The sequence below is a fragment of the Passer montanus genome, unplaced genomic scaffold (genome assembly GCF_014805655.1).
Source record: "Passer montanus isolate IOZ18808 unplaced genomic scaffold, ASM1480565v1 scaffold94, whole genome shotgun sequence".
NCBI classification, from domain to species: domain Eukaryota; kingdom Metazoa; phylum Chordata; class Aves; order Passeriformes; family Passeridae; genus Passer; species Passer montanus.
In genome coordinates this window covers 776,563-797,968 of record NW_024374812.1, presented here as the reverse complement: position 1 = coordinate 797,968, position 21,406 = coordinate 776,563, and the positions used below count along the sequence as shown (strand labels likewise).

General features: G+C 44.9%; 1 protein-coding gene across 5 annotated transcripts in view; it reads left to right on the top strand.

Annotated features, from left to right (window-relative positions):
* The window catches only part of TFAP2B (transcription factor AP-2 beta), a 30,973-nt gene extending 15,770 nt beyond the window's left edge, over window positions 1-15,203 (top strand). For 3 of the 5 annotated variants that reach the window (XM_039696045.1, XM_039696046.1, XM_039696044.1), the window contains 4 exons: window positions 3,090-3,309; window positions 5,845-5,963; window positions 8,716-8,857; window positions 10,861-12,510. In XM_039696045.1, coding sequence (XP_039551979.1) covers window positions 3,090-3,309; window positions 5,845-5,963; window positions 8,716-8,857; window positions 10,861-11,161 — 782 coding nt within the window. In that variant the 3' untranslated portion in view covers window positions 11,162-12,510. Of the gene's footprint in view, window positions 1-3,089; window positions 3,310-5,844; window positions 5,964-8,715; window positions 8,858-10,860; window positions 12,513-12,534 lie in introns of those variants that run through there. The other 2 variants (XM_039696042.1, XM_039696047.1) reach the window with 2 other exon arrangements.
* The last annotated feature ends 6,203 nt before the right edge of the window (window positions 15,204-21,406 follow it).

The window sequence follows — 21,406 nt, the reverse complement described above, 5'->3', positions numbered from 1 at the left end:
ACACGCAGCAAGCAGAGTTTGGGAGTGAAAGAAAATCGAACAGTTTCTGCTGGGGATGACAAGAACTGAATGGGATAAAGTGAAAGCAGGAGCGGTGGGGACGCTGCGTGGATACGTGTGTGTTATCCTGTGTCATTTCAGCAGTTGTGGCAGTCCCTGACCAACTGGGGAAGTTGACATTGGCTAAAAATACACTCTGCATTCGGGTTTATTTACATACGCGCAGGGATTTGACACATGCAGCTGCACTCACGGACGTGGAGATCTCCTCACCCACAAAAGCTCCACGTTCTGTTATCTCTGCTGATGTCTGGGCTGTGTCTGAAAAGCTCCAGCCATGATAAACATATAGATATGATATAGATAGAGATAATTCATTCCATGGCAAACACTTTTTTGAGGCAGCATTAGGTAATTTACAGAAGATACAGAGCCTAGATAGAATAGATCTCTCTGAAGCTATGAAATTGCAATAGATATGCTTACACCGCCTGGCAAGCCTCTCAAATGGGTTCAGAGCTATCAGGCTCCAGCTGATGGGTTTGTTCATACCATCCTTTTCAGGGAAACACTGCCAGGAAAAGACGCCGAGGAGCTCTCAGCATAGCAGGGAAGGGAGCCAGCCTGCTTCCCAAAAGCAATTTGCGAGGGGGAAAAAAAAACCACCGAGCACGTGAAAATCCATAATTCAAAGGTTAACTAATGTAATGAGTGCTCCAAAAGGCCAAAGCGAGCGGGGTGAGGTACATTTAAGCATTGCACGGGTCCTTCTCTCTTTAGTGAGTTTGGACTAAGATCAGATGTTCGTGGAATTGCTGCCTCTTGTTTAATTTCTCAGTTCACTGGACAGTGACCTGATAAACTGGTCACTAAATATAGCCACGGTAAAGGTGTACTCGAACCACAGAGCCCGTGTGTTTGTCTCAAGAAAAAAAATGCCAGTCATGAAAAGCTGTCTGGGCACTGCTTTAATTCAACTTTTTTTTTTTTTTTAAATTTCTATTTTTTTCTACCTGATGCTTCACTCGGACAGATCATTGTGCATGAAATAAGAGATATATTTATGTATAATGAGGGGGAAAATACAAATACAATTTTTTGGTCTGCTGGCACTGCCTCTGATATACAGACGAGTGTTTTCCTATAGAATCAATGGCAAAAAAATTTCCTAATAATAGCAATGAAAGCAGGAGCGGGCCTCTAACTCTTTTATAACTATTTCTGAGCCATTCTCAAACTATTTGAAACGGCCTTTATGAGCTGCATAAAGTGCCTAACTAAAAATAATAGAGAAATAGGAATCCATTTCACTTTCCGATTCCCTGAAGTCAAGCCACTCAAAATAATTTGTTTATACTGGAGACTATACACAAGGCATACGAAGCAATATGTATATCTAAAATCGACATGCCTTTTGGTTTTTAGCTGTTATAGGGCTTTTATTGTGGGGGTCTGGTCTGGCAGTAGGAAATGATCTGCAATAAAAACAGTGAAACACGGTTGTGTCTATTCCATGCACTGAGGTTATAAAATTGGCAATTGCCCAGTAGTTAGCACTTGGTAATATATTAGGATACCCGATCTTATTGTTTAGCAGCTCCAGACGACTTAAATATCCGCTCAACCCTAATGGTTTGATTCTCCAGATATGTTGCAAATAAACAGGGCTTTTATGACTTAACTGACATGTATTATAACTACCTAAATAGCTGGCATATGTGCATAATAGAACCTTATTATTTGCCGAATTGGTTTTGCAATTGATTGAGTGGAAACGGGAGATTGTGGAGCAGTATCTGCTTGAAGAGGGTGTGTAATCAATTAGTCTTCTCCTCTGAAACATGCCCGCTGGACTGCCAGGGCTCTCCCACCAGCGAAAGTCCCAATTTCAGCGTATATTTTCTATAAGGAAACGCGTGTTGCCGCGGATCCGAGAGGAAGCTGCAGTAGCAGCTGTCAGCTCTTATTAACTCCTGCATAAAACATACCTTAAGTATGGTTTGTTATCAATTACTTGCAGAAATGAAACAACTGGGAAAATGCAGCGAGGCTCCCTATAAATTAAAGTGATTGGGTGATTGATTAGAGCACCTGCTGTAAATCATAACAGTTACACACAATTATGAGGGAGTTATTTAAGTTCATTTGTAAACAAAATTCATGTCATGGGGGAATTGCTCTCAGTTTTAGTTCAACCAATTTTTTTTTTGTTTATTTCTGAGTGTGTCTGGTTGCTATTATAGGAATTTGTTCCTTATAATCCCTTGGTTGCTCTTAAAATAGCCTCACTGGTTTCTCAGAGAAAAGAAATACTTATTTTTATCTTGGAGAGAACAACATGGTTTTATTTTGCTTAGTTTCACTTTGTCATTCTCCTTTTACTTTTCCCTATAACTACCTTTAAATATGTGTTGCAGTAACTAAATCAGTTTTATTTAGGGGCAGGAGAGTTCCTTCTAATTCACGGACAGCACAATATGATCAGAGTGGAGAGCACCATGGTTAGACCAGATAATTTTTTTCCTGGTGTTCATTTTTCTGAAGGAAAAGACTCATTTTATTTCATAAACCAGACTTAATAAAAACACAAAGCAATAACAGAGCTGTCTTCTCATTGCTGTATCCTCCAGCTTTGATACTTATTTAAGACAGCAACTCCCTTTGTGTAGTGAATTTATTCCTGGCTCAGCTTAGCAGTAATGGAAACATTAGCCAAAAAAAGTAAATTTTCCTCTTTTTTTCCCCTCCAGAAAGGCGCTGTCCGTTGTACAAAAGGCATCGGGGGGCTCTGGGTGAGACACAGGCTCAAACCCGAAAGTTGCCAGGTGCTTGCCAATATGTATTTTATTTCCCAATGATCAAACCCTGCATAGAGGCTGTACTGTACCACCCTTCTCTCCATCCATCATTCATGGAGCACTTTCCTAGAGGTTGGGGGAGCAGCACCCTTTAGGTTGCTGGAGGTAGCCAGAGATTCAAAACTCCCTTTCATTTTGCTGTTCTGTGCATGTCAGAGAGACTGTGGTTATCCTGTGCTCCTTCGTGGCTTGATGGTTTCTCTCTCCCCTCCTCCCCTTTTCTTTCTCCAGTTCCGGTTCCTCCAAAATCTGTTACTTCTTTGATGATGAATAAAGATGGCTTCCTGGGTGGAATTTCAGTCAATACCGGAGAGGTGTTTTGCTCTGTACCTGGCCGCTTGTCTTTGCTTAGCTCAACTTCAAAGTATAAAGTAACTGTGGGAGAAGTTCAGAGACGCCTTTCCCCTCCAGAGTGTCTGAACGCATCCCTCCTAGGAGGAGTACTTAGAAGGTAAGAGGCTGGGGCAAGTGTGTGAATGTGTCTGGGCCTCCATGCATGCACCAGAAACCCTTGGTCAACAGTACAGATGATTCCAAATGTGCATTGATCCTACTGTCAAAGCCTGTGTGTATAATGTTGGTGATAAGGCAAAAATATGCTATGTTCAAACGTTGGGATGAATATATGGAGAGTATAGAAATTTTTGGCCTTGTTTAGCCACGAATGAAGGAACTGAGACAGAAAGATTTTCTCCTTGTCCAAGCACACACTTTCTATCTTTTCTCCTCCTCACACTTCTCTCTCAGAAAGTGGACCAAAAAAAATGCCCTGATGGGCGTGTTTCAGGCTGGACTGCAAGTATTTCAGGACCTGATGTATTTCTAGGGATTTCCTAGATAAACCCTTGCCCTATGTGGCAGTAACGACCAGGCAATTATGTCAATTATGACATGTGGTGTCACACAAGAAATTGGCAGGGATCTGATAAGCCAACTGTAAGGTAGGCAAGTACCTGACTAAAGAAAAGCCACCAACAGGTAGCTCTGAAAGTCAGAAACTTTGTGCTTCTTACAGAGAAAGTTGCTGCAGCTCACAGCTGCAGGTCTCGAGGCCTTTGCTGCTTAATATTTGTGCAAATCACCCATTAATGTCCTGGTGGGTTTTGGTGAAGACCTCAAAATAGTTGGCAGTGCTGGTACTGGAGAATATGGGGAGCAAGGAATAACCCTGAGGTGCGGTTTCCACTCCATCATAACCAGTGTGAGACTGGGCTTTTAAGTAGAAGCAGCAAGAGTTTAAGCTCTGAGGCCATTATCTGGAAAGGCTAGTAGGGAGAAAGGGCTTTTTCTTCTTGGCAGGGCCTGAGGGACTGTGAATTGTCAGCTCGGCTTGTCTGTGAGAAAGGTGAGCTCAGGCTCTGTCTCCAGTCACAACAGGGGAGAAGCCACGAGGTTACAATATGAGCTACCAGTTCACACACTCAGGCTGAGAGGGTACAGGATTTCATTTTCTGTGTGTGAGGTAGACACCAGACTGGAATAAAAGCCATAACTTTTAGACAGGGAAAGATGCATGCAAACTGGCAATGAATAAATTTCAGATCATGGTTAAAAGCTGCTAATCGTAGAGGAGGAAATATCTTGAAAACTCCTAAAGCAGCAGCTGAGATATGTTTGCTCTAAGGTGCTTTATTTTAAAGCACCTTAGAGACAACATATCTCAGTTTGGGGTTACCCCCGCAAAAAAATTCTGTGGTGACGTCAAGGGCTCTGGCCCCGTGTCTGGAGATGAGGGGGAAAGTTCTGCTACATCTGGTGAGACCCAACTATCCACGTGAGAATCAGGGTCTCCTAAAATAGCTGCTGTTCCATGTGAATGTCTGTAATCATTGTTCAGCTGCCAGGGAGAGCAGCAGAGATTTTTACTTACAGATGCTAACCTGCCTGCTCCTTCTGTACAGCTACAAATGGAGCAGGGAGAACATCTGAGAGATGCTCTGTAGAAAATATAATTACCAAGGTAAAGAAGCATTATTATTGGACTTCAGCAGATTTCTGGACGTGGCCCAAGCCATAATTATTGGCTGCTGCTGGCTTCAGTTCCTATCTTGAATCTAAATTTTAAACAAGATTTTGGTTCAGAGCAGATGAGACGTAGAAAGCTGCTCTCTTGCAATTCTGCCATCCAGCCCTATTTACTTCGATATAAAATAGTGGGAAGCCAGTCTGGCTTCTCTGCAGTTCCTGATTTCCTTGCTCTAAGTGGGATTTCTAATTCTTAAACAGATTTTAAGTAAGAATTAGGAGAGAATTGGGATAGACTTTGTTCTTAGGTGCCAAAACTCTCCCTAACTTCGCAGGTGGCAAGATATCATCCCTGGGGGTTTACATATGTATGGGCGTTCGAACAATAGCTCTGAATTTCTCATTCACCCTTTTATTGCCCTTATCAGTAACCTCCGACAGACATTCCAATCTTCCCCCAGGCAATCCATTCCCTCTTTATAACGCACCCAGCCTCAGGTGAGCTCTTCCTCTCAGCATCGCCTCCTCGCACGAGAAAACACTCACAGGCTGGAAACAGCTTAATAAATATTTCCCTCTTTTTCAATTTATCCACAGGCTCACACACACTCCCTTCGAACTTTTCAGATTTTTTTTTAATCCCCTCGTTTTATTCTGGCTCTTTCCTGGAATAACAGGGAATTTAATCCTCCTCCACCTTCCTGCCCATCCCTTTACTACATCTTAATACAAGCTGGTATCATACCCACTTGCTCTCTAGATCAGAACCTTTCTATTAATTATTGCTGTTTAGCGTTGTTTGATTTCCCTGGATAAAATCGGGGGGAAAGTGGGTTCATCCCCACTTCCACCCCTTGGGTGAAATTAAGAAAATCCCAGCAAACCCGAGCAGAAATCAACACCCCCAGAGTCCTTAACGTCGAGTGAAAACCCTCCCAGGCTTCGCTGACTGCACAGACTAAACGTTTCTTCCAGGAACACTGCGGGGTTAATCACGATGTTAATTTCTTTGCAATTCTAGAGCCAAATCGAAAAACGGGGGGAGATCTTTGCGAGAAAGGCTAGAAAAAATCGGTTTGAATTTACCAGCCGGCAGGCGTAAGGCCGCAAATGTCACTTTACTCACCTCCCTGGTGGAAGGTAAGTCGAGGGTCGCAGCTCCCTTCACACCTCTGCCATGAGCTCCTGTCTGACATTCACAAAAAAAACCCAACAACAACAACAAAAAACCCCCCAAAAATGAAACAACTCCTCACCCAACAACAACAACAAAAAACTCCCCAAAAATGAAACAACTCCTCCTAAAAAAAAAAACAAAAAAAAAAAAAAACAAAAAACAAAACCCAAAAAACCACCAACTTTCTCGATCAGGGGGGAAAACCTTGTAGAGGTTAAAATCAGGGTGGGTTAGGAGGAACGCCGTCACGGTTAAGGATCCCATTCCCAAAAATGAAGTCACTGGCTGGAGGATCGCTGATTCCTCTTGGTGGCCAGAGTGAGAGAGTGTGTCTGTGTGTGTACGTGTGGATATGTGCGTGTACATTTGTGTGCATGTGTAACTCTGCCGGGCAATCCCACTCCTCATCCTATTAATTTCCAGTCTGTGATCTCCGACTCCAGGTCTGTTCCATCCTCCGGATAATTCGCTCTTTCTGAGCTGATTTATGGCCACTACAAGATGCTCAGTGAGGAAAAAGTAATACAAAGTTACTTTCCCCCCCCCTTATTTTTGGTAAGAAAGCAGAGCAATTTAAGGGTAGCAGAGCTCGGTTTCCCTTAAGGTGGATGGAGCTGTACAAAGAGACCAGCTACTCCTGAGGAAGGAGGGAGGGAAGGGCAGACTGAAGTTTCAAGTAATTTCAACTCAGCTAAAGACATTTTGGTGCCCAGCGTGTTTCTTTGATTTGTTGTTACTGTATCGACAAGGAAAAGTTAGAACCACTAATAAGTTTAAGGTTATGTGCGTGTTTATGCTAAGAGAAGTTGGACTTTCTCCAAAAAAACCCTAACCGGAATAGTATGGATGCAATTATGAATTATATATATCTGCATTACACACACACACCGAGAGGCGTGTAAATAATCCACTTATCTCTTCTGCCTATAAAACGAGCACAAATATTTGCGCTAGATATTAACTTTCTCACTCTTTTGATTGAGTTATGTGAGCGACAAGACCTTGCCGCTTGCAGAGCTGGAGGAAGGCTCCCAAAAAGACGGGGGCTGAGGGGTGGGAGCTCTTCGTCCACCCGCAGGTGGGTGATGCTGAGAGTGCAAGGCTCAGTGCGGGTTACGGATGTAGCTGTAAAAGGTGTGAAGAATTTCGGGGGGCACCGGTGCCCCTGAGCGCCCTGTTAGTGCAGCTTCACCCCCGAGGTGTGTGTGGAACACCTCGCGCTCTGCTCGCAGCAGCTCCAGCCCCTCCCCGACGCTGGTGTGAGCTTCAAAAGCCGGTGGGGTTTGTGTAGTGATGCTAAAATCTGTGCCAAGCGTGCAGTAAGGTGTACGTTCCCCTCCTCTCCCCTGATTCCCTTACAAATCAACAGTTTGCCTCCAGAGAGTTCCCTCCTTTTAGAAGAAGCTGCACCTAGTGGAGGTTTATCTCTTTTTTTTTTTTTTTTTTTTCCCTCCCTGCCAGCAGCCAGGTTTAGCATAGCTGCTCCTGCATGCCAGGAACAGGAACGCTCCGGTCGGTCCCGGCCCGCGGTGCCCGAAGGCTGCCTGGGGGGACCGTGTCCGGCTCGGGAACCCCCCCTCCAGGCTCTGCCGGGTGCCCTCGCCTTCATTAACCTGTTTGATGATTAGCGAGAGCCATTGGAGAGCAGGAGATGACGTTGGAAAGCAGCTCCTGATGGTTAAAAATAACGCCGTCCTGGAGTTATTAGACATACCTGCTTGCTGGAAATCTTCCCCCTCGTCCCTCGGGCGATGCTTTAAAGGGTTTAACGTTTTATTCTAGAGGGGCTGAGCTATAATCTGGTGGAATCCCTCTAGAGTCTGAGGGGTTTTTGCCCCCCCTCCTCTTTTCCTCCATTCTGCAGCTACTGTCTTCTTCTAGTGGCATGAAGTACATCAGTAGGAGTTGGATGACACAAACCTCTGTAGGCAAGAAACCTGAAACCAGGCAGGCAGGAAAAGTGAATTAGAATTAGAGTTAGAATAATAATTATTTTGTTCACAGAAAGTGTTGCCATTAGCTGTATCTTTCTACCAGGCAGACAAGAGCTCTTATTGCAGGATGGTCAGTTAAAAATGCAGATTTTTAAATTGCCATCGGGCTAAATGCAGTTATCTCCATAATTTTACAGATGTGTCGATAACTGTGATAATGATGCAAGTGCCCTGTGTGTGAATAAATTGCTTCTATAACGTCTCACGAAGAATTAATACTAATATTAATAATATATCCACATCTGTAAAATTTTGGACAATGATCTGAGTATTGAAACAAGAATGTTTCTCTGCTCTTTAGAGAAGTTTGGGTCCTTAGTTTTCAAGGATTTGACCAGTTTCCTCTTGCATTTTTCCTTGGTCCAGTTAATTTTAAAGTTTTGTGTGTGTGTGTGGTGGGTGTGTGTGTGAGCTCTTCCCCCCGCTCTGCGCAAGTGGGTCTGCACTGGTGACCCACACCAGTGCAAAGACAAATCTCATCAGCTCAAAAATCTGTCCCATCGACTTCTGTCCCCACAGTAGGGCTGGTGGGGGGAAAACACACAGCTGGAGCCTGTCCCTGAGGTGGAAGGGATGATGAGAGGTTTCCAAGCACGGCTCAGAGGGGCTGGTGTCCCCCCGGGGAGCCGTGGGCTCCGCCCGGTGTCCCGGCGGGTCGGAGCCAGCCCAGCCCCGGGCCGGCGGTGCCCGGAGGTGTAAATTCCCGTCTCGTTCCCTCCAGGTGAGGCCGTTCATTTAGCTCGGGATTTTGGGTACATCTGTGAAACGGAGTTCCCAGCCAAAGCTGTTTCTGAGTACCTGAACAGACAGCACACGGATCCCAGCGACCTCCACTCCAGGAAAAACATGCTGCTTGCCACAAAGTGAGTGCCAAGTTAACTCATGTCCTTCTGCCCTTCTCGGGGAAAATCCGCCCTGCCCTCAAACCCTTCCTCTGAGCCCGTTTGGAAAGCAGACGGAATTTCCAGGCTCTAAATTCCAACAGCCCCGCGGGGAGGAAGGATGCTCAAATCGCCCAAAGGACCTCTGCATCCCTGTGCAGTGGGGATCCTGCCAACAGACCCTGCCCCTATAGAGATTACAGGTGGTGCTCCCCTAGCTGTTGTACATCACTTTCAAGCCGTCCCCAGTTAAATAATTTTTATGTAAAGTGGACCAAAAATTTATAATTTGCTTTCACAGTATGTTTCTCTGTCCCTGCTGCTCGCACACACCTGTCTGTCTGCTACCAAATTGCAATGCCTTTCCCATGTGATTTAATTAAAAATATATATTAAAAATTAAAAAAAAGGAAAAAACAAGAAATAAAAGCCCACCACCATGCACTGCTAATGATTCTCGATTTGGCCTCCCCCACCCCTTGGGACTTCCTCGGTGGGTGTTCTGTATGTGATGATTTACACCAGGCTGTTCCTCCCAGGCTACTCACTGGGTGCTTCATGGTTTGCTCGGGTACTTGGCAGTGGGTGCTGAGTGTTCACACATCTTTGTCTGTCAGGAATGAAAAGGGGGAAAAAAAAAAAAAAACAAACCAAAAAACGAAATAAAAGAAAATTCCAGCCCAAACAGCTCTCGTTTATTTCATGCTCTGGGACGTGGCTTGCCTCCGATGACAGTGTAATTTAAAGAAATATATGGAGGGTTGAAAAATCATTTGCTCAAATTTGTCCAGATGTTTCTTAGACGTGATTGGAATTTGATTGCCCTTTTCCGCAGGGTCAGAAGATATTAATGTCCCAGAACTTTAATTGCTCGCAGACCCTGCTTTGCTCTTTGAAGATGTAAAATGTTGGACTCATTACTGTTTGTTCTCCAAATTCAAAGTTTCCTCTCTTGCACTTTCTTAATGGATAATACACATAGAAGTAGACCTTTATCTTTCCTCACCCTCTGAAACCTTTAACCCACTGGGAATTTCAGAGAATTTCAGAGGATGAGAGCTGAATGTCTTTTTTAAGGGCTTTTTTTTTTTTTTTTCTTTTAATTCTGGTCTATTTTATCTCCAGTCCCTGGGTAGACACCTGTCTTAAAAAAACCTGATTCCTTTGGGTATCCTTAAAGAAGCTATTCCTGTGGGAACCCCTCCAGCCTCCAGGGTTTCTGCATTGCCCAGGCACCTGTTGACTTGAAGGTCTTTTGGACCAGAGTAATTCAAAATAAAATGTTTGTGTGTGAATTCATTAGAAAAATCAAATCAGGTTTTTCAAAGGTGCAGACAAACAGCCAAGAGCCAGATGTCAACTCTGATGTGGTAATTGGGGTGTCATGCCCCCAAATAAAATGGGAAGTTCTTGCTTGGCTTCCCATGCCATGAATAAGCCAGCATGGAGTCCCAAAATCCTGATTTTTCTCAGTAAGGTGGCCCAGCCTGAGCAGTCTCAGAGGCTCTGTTTTAGCCCTTCCCTTCACCAGGTCCCTGTGCCCTCCAATAGCTCTCAGTGCATGGCTGTGCTTTCCTTCAGGAAGAGTATTTCTGGGAGCTGCCTTGAGCCAGGGTCAGGCCTCCAGGAGGATGGCTCTTGGCAGATCCAGGGCACGTTTCCCTTTCAGCCTGGTGGTTTCTGAAGCCACCAGGCAGGGCTGGGTTCCCACAGTGCTTCAGAACCACCCCTGTGGCTGCTGGAGAGATTTTAATCTCCAGAACTGGTGTAATCCCCTGAAGAGCATCGTTCTGAGCAGGGAGCTGCTGGCTCGCCCTGGCTGGTCCCCAAGAACCACTTGGGGAAAGGATGGTGGCACAAGGGTCCCATTTCATGTTTTGGGATCAATTTTAGCCTGAACCTGCCCCTTGGTTGTCACAGAATTGTTGGATGAGCCTAACAACACCTCTTCTCTCCCTCTCTTTGCCTTTCTCTCTTCCCTGCAGGCAACTTTGTAAAGAATTTACAGATCTCTTGGCCCAGGACAGAACGCCCATTGGGAACAGCCGGCCCACCCCTATTTTGGAACCGGGCATTCAGAGCTGCTTGACTCACTTCAGCCTCATCACCCACGGCTTTGGGGCCCCCGCTATCTGCGCTGCCCTCACGGCCCTCCAAAACTACCTGACTGAAGCTCTCAAAGGCATGGACAAGATGTTCTTGAACAACAACACTGCTAACAGGCACACATCTGGCGAAGGACCAGGTAGTAAAACTGGAGACAAGGAAGAGAAACACAGAAAATGAGAGAGAGAGAGAGAAAGAGAGAGAGAGAGAGAGAGGAAAAATTTAGAATGAAAGAAAGGAAAAGAAAAAAAAAGTTAAATAAATAAAAGGAGAAGAGAGAGAGATAATCTTTTAAAACAAAACCATCTTAATTTTAGCTTTAAAAATACTGGATTGGGCTTTGGAAGAATTCTATTAGGTAGGACAAAATAATAATAATAATAAAATAAAACTAATAATAATAAAAGAAAGACAATAATTTAAGATCAGAGGAGCACAATGGCGCAAGACCAGTGGTTCAGAGTCTCTTGCCAGGAACATGTGAAGACAACCAACAGGATTTTTTTCCCCACTTCTGTTCTTTCACATTTTTTAAATAATGATTGGGGGGGAGGGGAATATAATAATTAATAATAATAATAATAAAAGAAAGAAATGAATAACTTATTGGAAGAAATCGGAGAAACATTTTTGGTGTCAGTGCTTTGATTTCTTGAGCTGCATGGTCTGTCTTGCTGTTATTTTTCTTTTTTTTTTCTTTTATGCTTTTTGTTTCGAACAACATCCTGTCTCCACCTAGACTAAAACAACCTTCCAGAGTGTTCCTTTCTGAGCAGCCCCATGGCCTCATTCCCCTCAGCTCTTCCCACCTCATCTCACCACCCTGGTTCTGTCTAGACTAGGAAAGGAGGGGAGCTCCCAGACCCCTCACCAAGCCATCAACACCAGCTGCGTTCACAGCAGCGAGAACTTAACTTTAGGTGCCACCAGAAGGGACGCTCGGGGTCGCCGTGGCTCAGTTGAATCTGCCAGCTCTGTTTTTTAAGGACTGTTTTGTGTTTTTTTTCCTGGTCTAGACAGACTCTCTGTTTAGATTGGCAGCGTTTACAGGTGTGTCTGGGTGCGTGTGTGCCTCTGTGTGTGCATCTGTGTATGTGCACACCCCACTCCCTAGGGGGGCGCGGGTATCCCCTCTATGTTTGTGGATATATATGTATATATGTGCATATATACATATATATATACATATAGAAAATATGTGTGCCTAGCCACGCATATCAATGCATGCAAACATACCTTTGTAATTTAGTAATTTTGTCTTTGATGGTGAAATGCCTTGTCTATAATGGGTTGCAAAATTTTGGAAGTAAGGCCTGGTACAATGTCAGAGCTATCTGATTTCTTAATTTTCTGAGATCTCCTCTTTTTCTCTAGGGAGTTTTATATTCCTAACTATGCCAATGTTTCAGTCCTTAATTTCCTTGACTAGTGTGTGTGAGAGAGCTCTTCCCCCGTTTTTAAAGAACTGTTAACAACAACAAAAAATGAGTGATATGAGTATGTAATTCTTTCTCAGGAGTATGCACTATTTTATTTTCTTCTGTTTCCTAAAGCTTTGCCCGCTTGGCTTATGAGCTTCTTCAAAGAGGACTAGAGATCCCTACACAATATATCAGGTACAGAGAAAAAAAATCCACAATTCTGATATTCTGATACTTTTTATTTTTTGCTTTTTTTGCTTTTTCAAATCAAAGCCAGTTGTTACTGAATTCTGTAGGTGCACTTCTTTAAAGAAGCTCAAAGGGAATAATTTGAAAGATAAAAATATGAGTTGAAATTGAGGTGTACTGTTGCAAAGAGAATAAGAGCTGTGTTGAATGTTACGGCACTTGCTTGGCACTAGGGTTTTGTACCCAGGGAGGAAAGAGTTGCCACGTGAGCTGGCTCCTCGTGATGGGAGTGGGGAGGGTTTGCCAGGGAATATCCTGATTTCTGAGCTCAGTCTGAGGAAATCTGTTTCTCTTAGAAAGCTTTTTTTTTTTTTTTTAATGTCTTGTGACTCTTGCTTTGGAACAAGTCGGTGTGGTGAGGGGGGCAAAAACTTCTTAACTCCAATGTTTGTCTTGGTGGTTTGGTGTCTGACAGGATGTCTTATGCATATGATTTGGGTGGTGGGGGTGAAGGGGAAGTCTTATTTCTTTCCTCTCTCTTTTTTTTTTTCATTTTTCCACATACATTTCTCTGTGTTCTGTGGTAAAAATAACGCTGAAGTGTAAGGACATGAATTTCAGTTTGGATTCTGCCGTGTCGGGTAATTGCATGTGTTTCTCAGTGGGGTAGGGCTCGTGCACTAACACAGCTTTTTACTGATGTCAGAACTGGGTGAGGGTAAATCTCCTGGAGCTTCTGGCAAAATTCCAGTGGGGTCAGGCCTCCCCGTAGGATCCCTGTGAAAGCTGCAGGACTCAGTCCCACCATCCCAAGCAGGCACACCTGAACTCAAAACAAGAGAGAGAGAGAGAGAGAGATAAACCTCAGCCTTCCTTTCATTTTGACACCTTCCAAAGGTGATAGTGAGGGAGAAACCATTCTGCAGAGCTCTCAACATCCCTTGATGAAATATCCTCAAAACAAAAGAGCAAACAATCCTCTTGTGTCCTTTAGTGCCCTTGGCTCTCTGAGACATGGTTACAGCTGAGGGCCTGCTCTGCTTTTCAAATCTTCACGCAGACAAATCTTCAAGCAGTTCTCTGCTTGTGATTTGGGCACGCATGGCAATAGAAATCCAGGGATCATCCAGCCCTTCCCGAGCTGCTCCTCGCTCATGTACCTTTGGTTCTTCTGGGGCACTGGGGGCTCTCCTATGGGGGAACTGAGGCAGGCAGCTTTCTCCATGGATTGGGATGAGTTGGAGGCAGTCATAGACCCTGGCAAGTCCCTGCCAGTGGGTTTGGTTGTCGCAGGGATTGTCATATCCCTATGGATGTCACCAGAGGAGGTGTGGTGGTCAAACCATGGGTCCCCCACCAGCAGGCTGGGGACCTTCAGGTTGAGAATCAACATCCAGGCAACCTCCAGGCCTCTAAATCTTACCCTTTGCCAACCACCCCAAAGTTCATCAGGAGCAATCCAGGCTCCAGCGTAGGGCATGGCCCAGCAGTGATGCAAGGGAAAGGGAAAGAGGGAATCTGGGGAGGAACAAATGTTCCCACATGGAAGCACAGTTCCCTTCTCTTCCTGATGGGAATATCCTGTTTATTGGAGCAGAGCACCAAGTGTTGGATGTTGCCTTGCCTTCCCCCTGCAAATAGGATTTGTCAGGAACCTGTGGGTTCAGCCCTTCAGCATCACCCAGCCCAGTGGGGCCTTTGGGTGTGGGGAGACCCCAAATTAGCTCTCAGTCTTCCACATCCCCAGCTGTATGTGCAGGGACATGGGAACCTGTCCCTGCTGCCCCAGAGCTTCCAGCTGGAGGCTTTGAGGCCATGTTGGGAATGGTCTTTCCTTTTCTTTGGGGAAATGTAGGGGATTCTCCTTTTAACTGCAGAGGACAGTGTCCCACCACCACTGTGGGTTAATGGGGAGAGGGAACCCTTGGAACTTCTTGGGGAAAGGTGTGAGGGCCTGATCCTGCTGCTGCTGCTGAAATCTTCCCTAGACACAGGTTTGGTCACCTGGACCATGACCTAAACCTTGAGCAGGTTGAGGGAAGAGTTTCAGTCTGTCCCTTGTGCCTTCTGCCTGGAGGAGACAAACTACAGATGCCAGACTGTGCAGTGCTCAGGCAAAATAAGGCCAAATTCCCACTGATTGCAGTGGGATGTTCTCCCCTCATTTGCTCCCCAAAATGTGGAGACAAAATTCACGAGGTTTATGACTTAAAATGCAATCAGGCAGGAAAGAGGAGAGGAGCACATCTCTCTGTCCTTCCCCCCAACCCAGTGCTGGTCCCACAGGGAATTATCCCTTGCTTGGTGGCTCCTATCTGTGCTCAGTACAGAGATCCCCCCAAACTAAACTCAGCCTCCCTCTGGAAGGTATTTTCCTGCTCCCCTCCACTTTCCCAGCCCGACTACTTCTGTTGGCAGGGAACCTCAGACGTTTATCTGATAATTGAGTTATTAAAAGATTTGGTTTCCTCGGAATCATGAATCAATAAACAGGAGGATTAACAAGGCAGCTTTGCTTTGTAACTCAAGGGAAAAGTTTGAGGAGAGACCATGAAAAGTTTGTTTTCAAACCAAACAGGTGGGTTGCTGTAAATTTTATTTCATTCTTAGTTTCCCTTTTTTTTTTTTTTTTTTTTTTTTTTTTTTTTTTTTTTTTTTTTTTAATAGCAATTCTTTATTTGCCATTGGAAAGACCTTTACTTTCATATGCTCCCTGATTTTTTTTTTCCTGGTTGTTATTCACACAAGATGTGATGGAAACAAGAAGCCAATTTCATGGGAATCCTTTTACAACCCGATCGTTTCTTTAAAATCGGGTTGTGTCTTGTCCCACCTAATAGAAATTCTCTGTGAGAAGCTGTTTAAAGTCCCTTTGCATCCCAGACCAATCTCTCCCCAAATCCCCAAATTTGCATTTGGGGCTGGGAGGGAGCGAGGGAAGGATGGTTTTAAGACCTTTAGCTGTGCCCAAAGGGCTTATTCCCTTCTCCTGCTCCTCTCTTTCTGACCGGTTTATCACACAGACCTGTCCGGCTCTGTTTTAATATATTTCTCGGAGAATTTGGTGCTTGTTTCAGCTGCCGTAGGCATTTACCAGATCGACCCAGACAACCTCCCCCTCCCCTCCGGCTTGCCTGTGTGAGAGAGACCGTAGGCTTTTTACAAATAGTATATTTTCTTATACAAAGGGAAAAAAAGTAAAAGAAAACATCCCCAAACACACTGGCAAATGCCTGAACATTTTGAGAGAGACGAAACACTGTGTGCCAGCAAGAAATAAAGGAAAAAAAAAAAAAGACCCAAACAAATGCAAAGCTATGAAAAAGCAAATGAGAAACTGGAAAGACAAAAGAAAAAAAAATTCTCCTTTTATGCCCCAAACGATCCCTTTCACCTCCTCTTCTTGAAAAATCTGACCGTGCAGTGAAAAATATCAGTTTATCGACTCTTCCTGAGAAGAAGTGCGGAGAGGCATTCAGTATTGAGTTTGTATATATTTATTTATGCTTAATTTAACGGGAATGTGTAAATATGGCGAGCAAGTAGTTTTTGGGTTATTTATCTGTGACTCTATACCTCTGTGAATGGGTGGGGGAATTTAAAAACGAAAAGTATAAAAAAAAAACCAAACAAAAAAGAAAGAAAAAATAAAACCAACAAAAAAAAATATCCCGCTTGACTAGATAGTATCCTATCTGAATCTTTTCTGTTCTTTATAGACAAGCTGTTATGGTAATGGGTAGAAATTGGTTTCTTGTCCAGTGATGACCTGATTTACATAAATAATAAGAATAAGAATAAAAAAAAAAGAGATTGTTGTGTTTTGTTGTATTTTCCTCTTCACTTTTTTTGAATGTTGGTGCTGCTTTGATTCTGCAGACGGATTTACTTATAACGCCAAGAAGTCTTTATTTTCCCAGTCTAGGCTTTGGGGAAATTCAGGACATGTCTCTACATTAAAAAAAAAAAGACAATAAATATTGCTTCTCAGAAATGTTGGTATTTTATTTCTGTCTGACTCAAAAGTGTCCATATTTTTCCCACTCTTACCTCTTCATTCTAAGCAGACTTAAAATAAACCTCATGTCATGTTAACGTGAGCTTTTGTTTCATTTTGCTTTAACCAGATGAATTCGGAGTAAATATTTTTCTTTCTAAAGTATGAACCATTAAAGGAAAATTTTATGTAAGCCTGCAACTCAGCAAACTTTTTTTTTCCCCCTCCCACCGCTGTGCCATTGTAACTGTACATTTCGCTTATGCATACCTGGATGTCTGTAAATTGGTGTATATTTATATAGAGAGAGATCGGGAGTGATGTTCGTATTCACAGCGTGGGTTTATTTTCTACCTTTGGGTGTACATTTGCAGCGCCAGCAATTAGCAAAAGGAAATATTCAAACGAAAACTTCTTTCTCCCCCTTCCCCCTTCCCTTCCCCTCCGTTCCCAAATCGGATTTATTTAGGTTTGTAATCGCCGCAGAGCCGAGGGGAGATCCGGATCCCCAGGGCGAACCCGGAGCCACTCCGGAGTGACTCTGGGTTTACCCTGCGGCTGGGAAAAGGAGGAGAGGGAGCAGATTAGGGCCTCAGGTTTTTTTAATTAATTGTTTTTTGACTGATCTTATAGAAAACACTTTTTTTTTTTTTCCTGGAAAGGACTGTCAGTTTAACCCTCCGCACAGTCACCCTGAAAACAAACACACACGTGTGCTCGAACGGAGCCCTGAGGGTGGAAAACCGGTTTTTAAAGGCTCGCTTTTACTGCGGTGAACTATTTCAGTTAAATACCGGGTCTGAAGGCTCGTCTGGGTTGGGGTTTATCTGTTGGTTTTCAGAGAGCGGCCGGTGGTTGGAGAGGGCAGACAGAGAGGTGCAGGAGCCCTGACAGGCGGTGGATAGGTTTTTGCAACTTAATATTTAATATTTCTCTCGGAGGGGATGGGGGAATAGCAAAAATTAAACCCATCCCCAACTCCATCTCCCAAACTACCTCCCTTCTCCCTCTCCTTCCAGCTTGGACTACGGGAGCCGGCTCAGCTGATCGCCCATGGTGTCCAAATTAAATCATCATCTTCATCATAATAAAAATAAAAAAAAAACAAAACAAAACCAAACAACATTGCAAACGACGACCCCAAAGTGTGTTCTATGGGAAAGCTTTCGAGGCTCGGCTGCCTCGGCTTCAGCCAGGCTTGGACCCAGCCGTGACCTACTTTCTCTCCGTGGTGTGATGGCAAAAACGCCCGGAGCAAGTTTGTGGGGCCCGGGATGGAGGAGGCGGGCGGGCGGGTGGATGGAGGGACGGGGACAGCAGCGCCCGGGGTCCGAGCACGGGGGAAACCGGGTGGGGGAGAAAGAGCAAAGGGAATCCCCCCGCTTTCCCTTTCCTAATTTTTACCTGGACTTTGCAGGGCGGGGAGCGGGGACCCCCAAACCTCCCCTCCTCAGTCCCTCCGAGCCAGCTGCGGGCAGGTGGGGGGGGTAAGGATGCCGGTGGGCTGGGAATGCCGGCGGCACTGGAGCCGATTCCCTAAAGCCGGGCTGCATGCCACGCTTTTTTAGTTTGTTTTGTTTGCTTTTGTTTCAATCGCACCGATGGTATTATTTTTAGTAGGGCACATGTTTTGCATGAAACCTTCCAAAAGAGCCCTCGCCGTTCCCAGCGGAGTCTGGGGGAGGTTGTTTGGAGGGAGAGCGGGGGGATTGGGAAGTTTCTCTGTTGTTCGGGAACTGTGCAACAGTTATGTAAAAAGGGGTTAAAAAACCCAAAAAAAACAACACAAAAAACCCCAAAACAAAAAAAAAATCCAAAACAAAAACCTCAAACCAAAACAAAAACAAATGCGCTGAGAAAAGCTCTCCCATAGCTCAGCAGAAGCCCCCGCTTGTGAAAACCGAGGGTTCCCTTTAAAACGGGACCCGACGGAACGAGGAAGGGCTCACCCCGAATTTCCCAGGCTCCCGGTGACTGTGTCAAGGTTGCAAATTCAAAGCACATCTCTGTGTCTGTTTATAACAAAGTGCATTTGGCTGCTTCGGGCGGCAGTGGTGTGTCCTGCCTCCTCCCGGGCCGTGCAGCCAGCTCGGACACTGGAACACTGGGCTCTGGAAACGTGGTGTCAGGAAATCAGGAATACTCCTGCTGATCTCACTATATTTTGCCAGAGATCTTCAACAAGACAAGATCAGATTGATGTCTCTTTTTCTCTCTTTCTCTCTTTCTTTCTCTCTTTCTCCCTCTCTTTCTCTCTCTTCCTACCTATCCATCTATGCCCTGATCTTCCTCCTGGCATCTTCCCCAGCTAAGGATAAACCCAGGAATAGCCAGAGTAACCCCAGCAAGCCCGGCCGTACTCCAGCTCAGCACCACCTCCCCTCCCCAGGGCGCTGGGTTCTCATCTGCTTTCCCAGCCATGACCAGCAGGGATCTTCCCTCCCTCCGCCTCTCCTGCCTTGTCCCGTTCTCTTCCTTTAAACTCCAGGTAGTTTTAGTTTCCATTACAAAACTTCAACGTGATTTATATAGTTATAAACATCAGTTTTTTTTCTTTCATCCCTTTGGGGTGAACTCCTTTCTTTCCTTTGGCTTTTTTTTTTTTTCCTGCCTTTTCCCTCCCTACCTGCACTGTATGGCCCACATTTATACGAGACCTCATAAATAACATCTGGTGTCCCTATGATGGAACTAGTCAAATGTCTTAAATAATCCCCAGGACCAATATATCCACCGAATTCCTTCGTTTTCTCTGTCTGTCTCGTAAACAGGCATCCACACATATTTTCCCCCTGCAGCTGGAAGCGTATCTGTGTCTGTGCACAGCTGTACCAGGACTTTGTGTTACATTTTGTGTCACAACTTCGCGTAGCTCCAGAGTCGGTTCCGCTACCGGCTTTTAGGAGTTAAGGGAAAAACAAAAATGCGCCTTGTCTTCGCCTTCGGAATTTAACCCTTGCAGGAGAGCCCAGCCGGTGCAAGGGGCCGGTCCTCCCCGGAGCTCTCCCCTCAGGGCTGGGCTCCGCTGCTTTCCGCACATCCCGCTATCCCAGCGGAGGAAGGGCTGCCCCCATCACCCTTCCAGCAAAATCTCCCCTCTGCCTGCGAACGCATCCTGGGGCAGGGAGGGGTAAATCTCTGGGGGTTTACGAGTTAAGAGTGTCTCTATACTCTCTGCTTTACATGAAGAAGAAAAAAACCCAGAATCTCACGCAACTACGAAATGACCGGAATTACTTGGAGCCTCCTCCAAACAACATTTTTTTTTTTTAAAGTGTGTGTGTGTGTGTTTGCGCATGTATTTCTCACCCGATTTTTCAGAATCTTTTTACCCTCTCTGGCCCTGAATGGAGCAAACGTATAAAAATTCCCCAATCAAAATAACCCCCAAACCACCCAAATCTAACATTTGCAAAGTGTTTTTTAATACAAAGGCGAACACTGGACCTCCACGGTTCCCCAGCGTGGGGAAGTGCTGTGGGGGTCATTATTAGTCCTGTAAAGTACACAGCGAAATCTCATGTATCTCCTGACAGCGTGAGAGGAGGATTTTTCCTCAGGTCCAGAGGAACACTTCCTTTAAAACAAAAACCTCTGTCCCCTTCCAGATGATAAGTCCGTGCACACTGAGATTTACTAAGAGCATTCTCTACGATTGCAACTATATCCATAGTTTTACTCGTTTAAAACACCAATGTGAATGAAATGCATGTGGGCATTTATTTTCCTTGTAAAAATCCGTCAAAGTACGAGGGAAGATTTTTTTGCCTCATGAAATCAGCACTGACAATAGTTTATCTTCGTGCACAAAGCATCACCTGGCAGTCTTTTTGCTCATGTGAAACTCCCAGCAACTTAACTGAAAGCTGCAGTTTTCTCAAAAAACTGTAACCAACGATTGGGGTGAGATTAGCTCCGGACACCCCTAAACTCTGTTTTATTCCAGTGCAGAGTGGAACCTGTTTTGGCTGGGCAAAAGGGAGCCTGATTCCAGCTCTGTATAGAAAATCACAGTATAATAACTGGTAATGATAGGAAAAGGGCGGGGGGTGGTGGTGGAAGAAATGCAAACGGGGCTAGAAAACATTTTTTTGGGTAAATGGTTTTCACGGAAATAGTCTGGAGTAAAAAAAAAAAAAAAAAAAAAGCATTTTGAATTGGAGAGGAGGAAGGAACGCAGCGAAATAGTAGAAAACGAAAAGTTCTGGATTTTGACATTAAGATGAGAGGGTGAATGTGAGAGGTGGTTCCTCTCGAGAAATGAAGTAAGCACCGGCTCTAACCTGCCCCAGAGCCGCCTGCTCATCCCTGCACTCACACAACGCCGGTGAATGGAGACCGAGAGTCTGAAGGAGGCTGTGGTTAAGCCCCTCCAATCCTGATTTCCCGAGACTTTGCCATCGCAGCCGGAGCCTGGAGGCTTTTCCTTGCGCCCGGCAGCTGCCGGGGGAGGACGGGGGCGATGGCCGAGGCAGAGCAGGCACCTCCTTCTCCTCACGCTTCACGGGTTTCTCTAAACTTTAACTTAGGAGTGACACAAGACCAGCGAAAGTAGCTGAGCCCTGACCTGAAAACTCGAATATTGGAAAGAGATGGGTTTTCCACTCCCTTCTTTTATTTTAGTATGTACATATAGTTTTCCCTCACCCTCCTTGCGCTGGCTGAGTAGTTTGGGCTTGTTTGGAAAGTTTGGGAAGAATAAACATTGAAAAAAAAAATTAAAAAAAAAAAAAGCAAGTTGGTTCCAGAGAGTTTCCCGTCTGGATAAAAGGTGATAATTGCAGTGGTTCTCTCGCTGATGTGGAGCAATACCAGCAC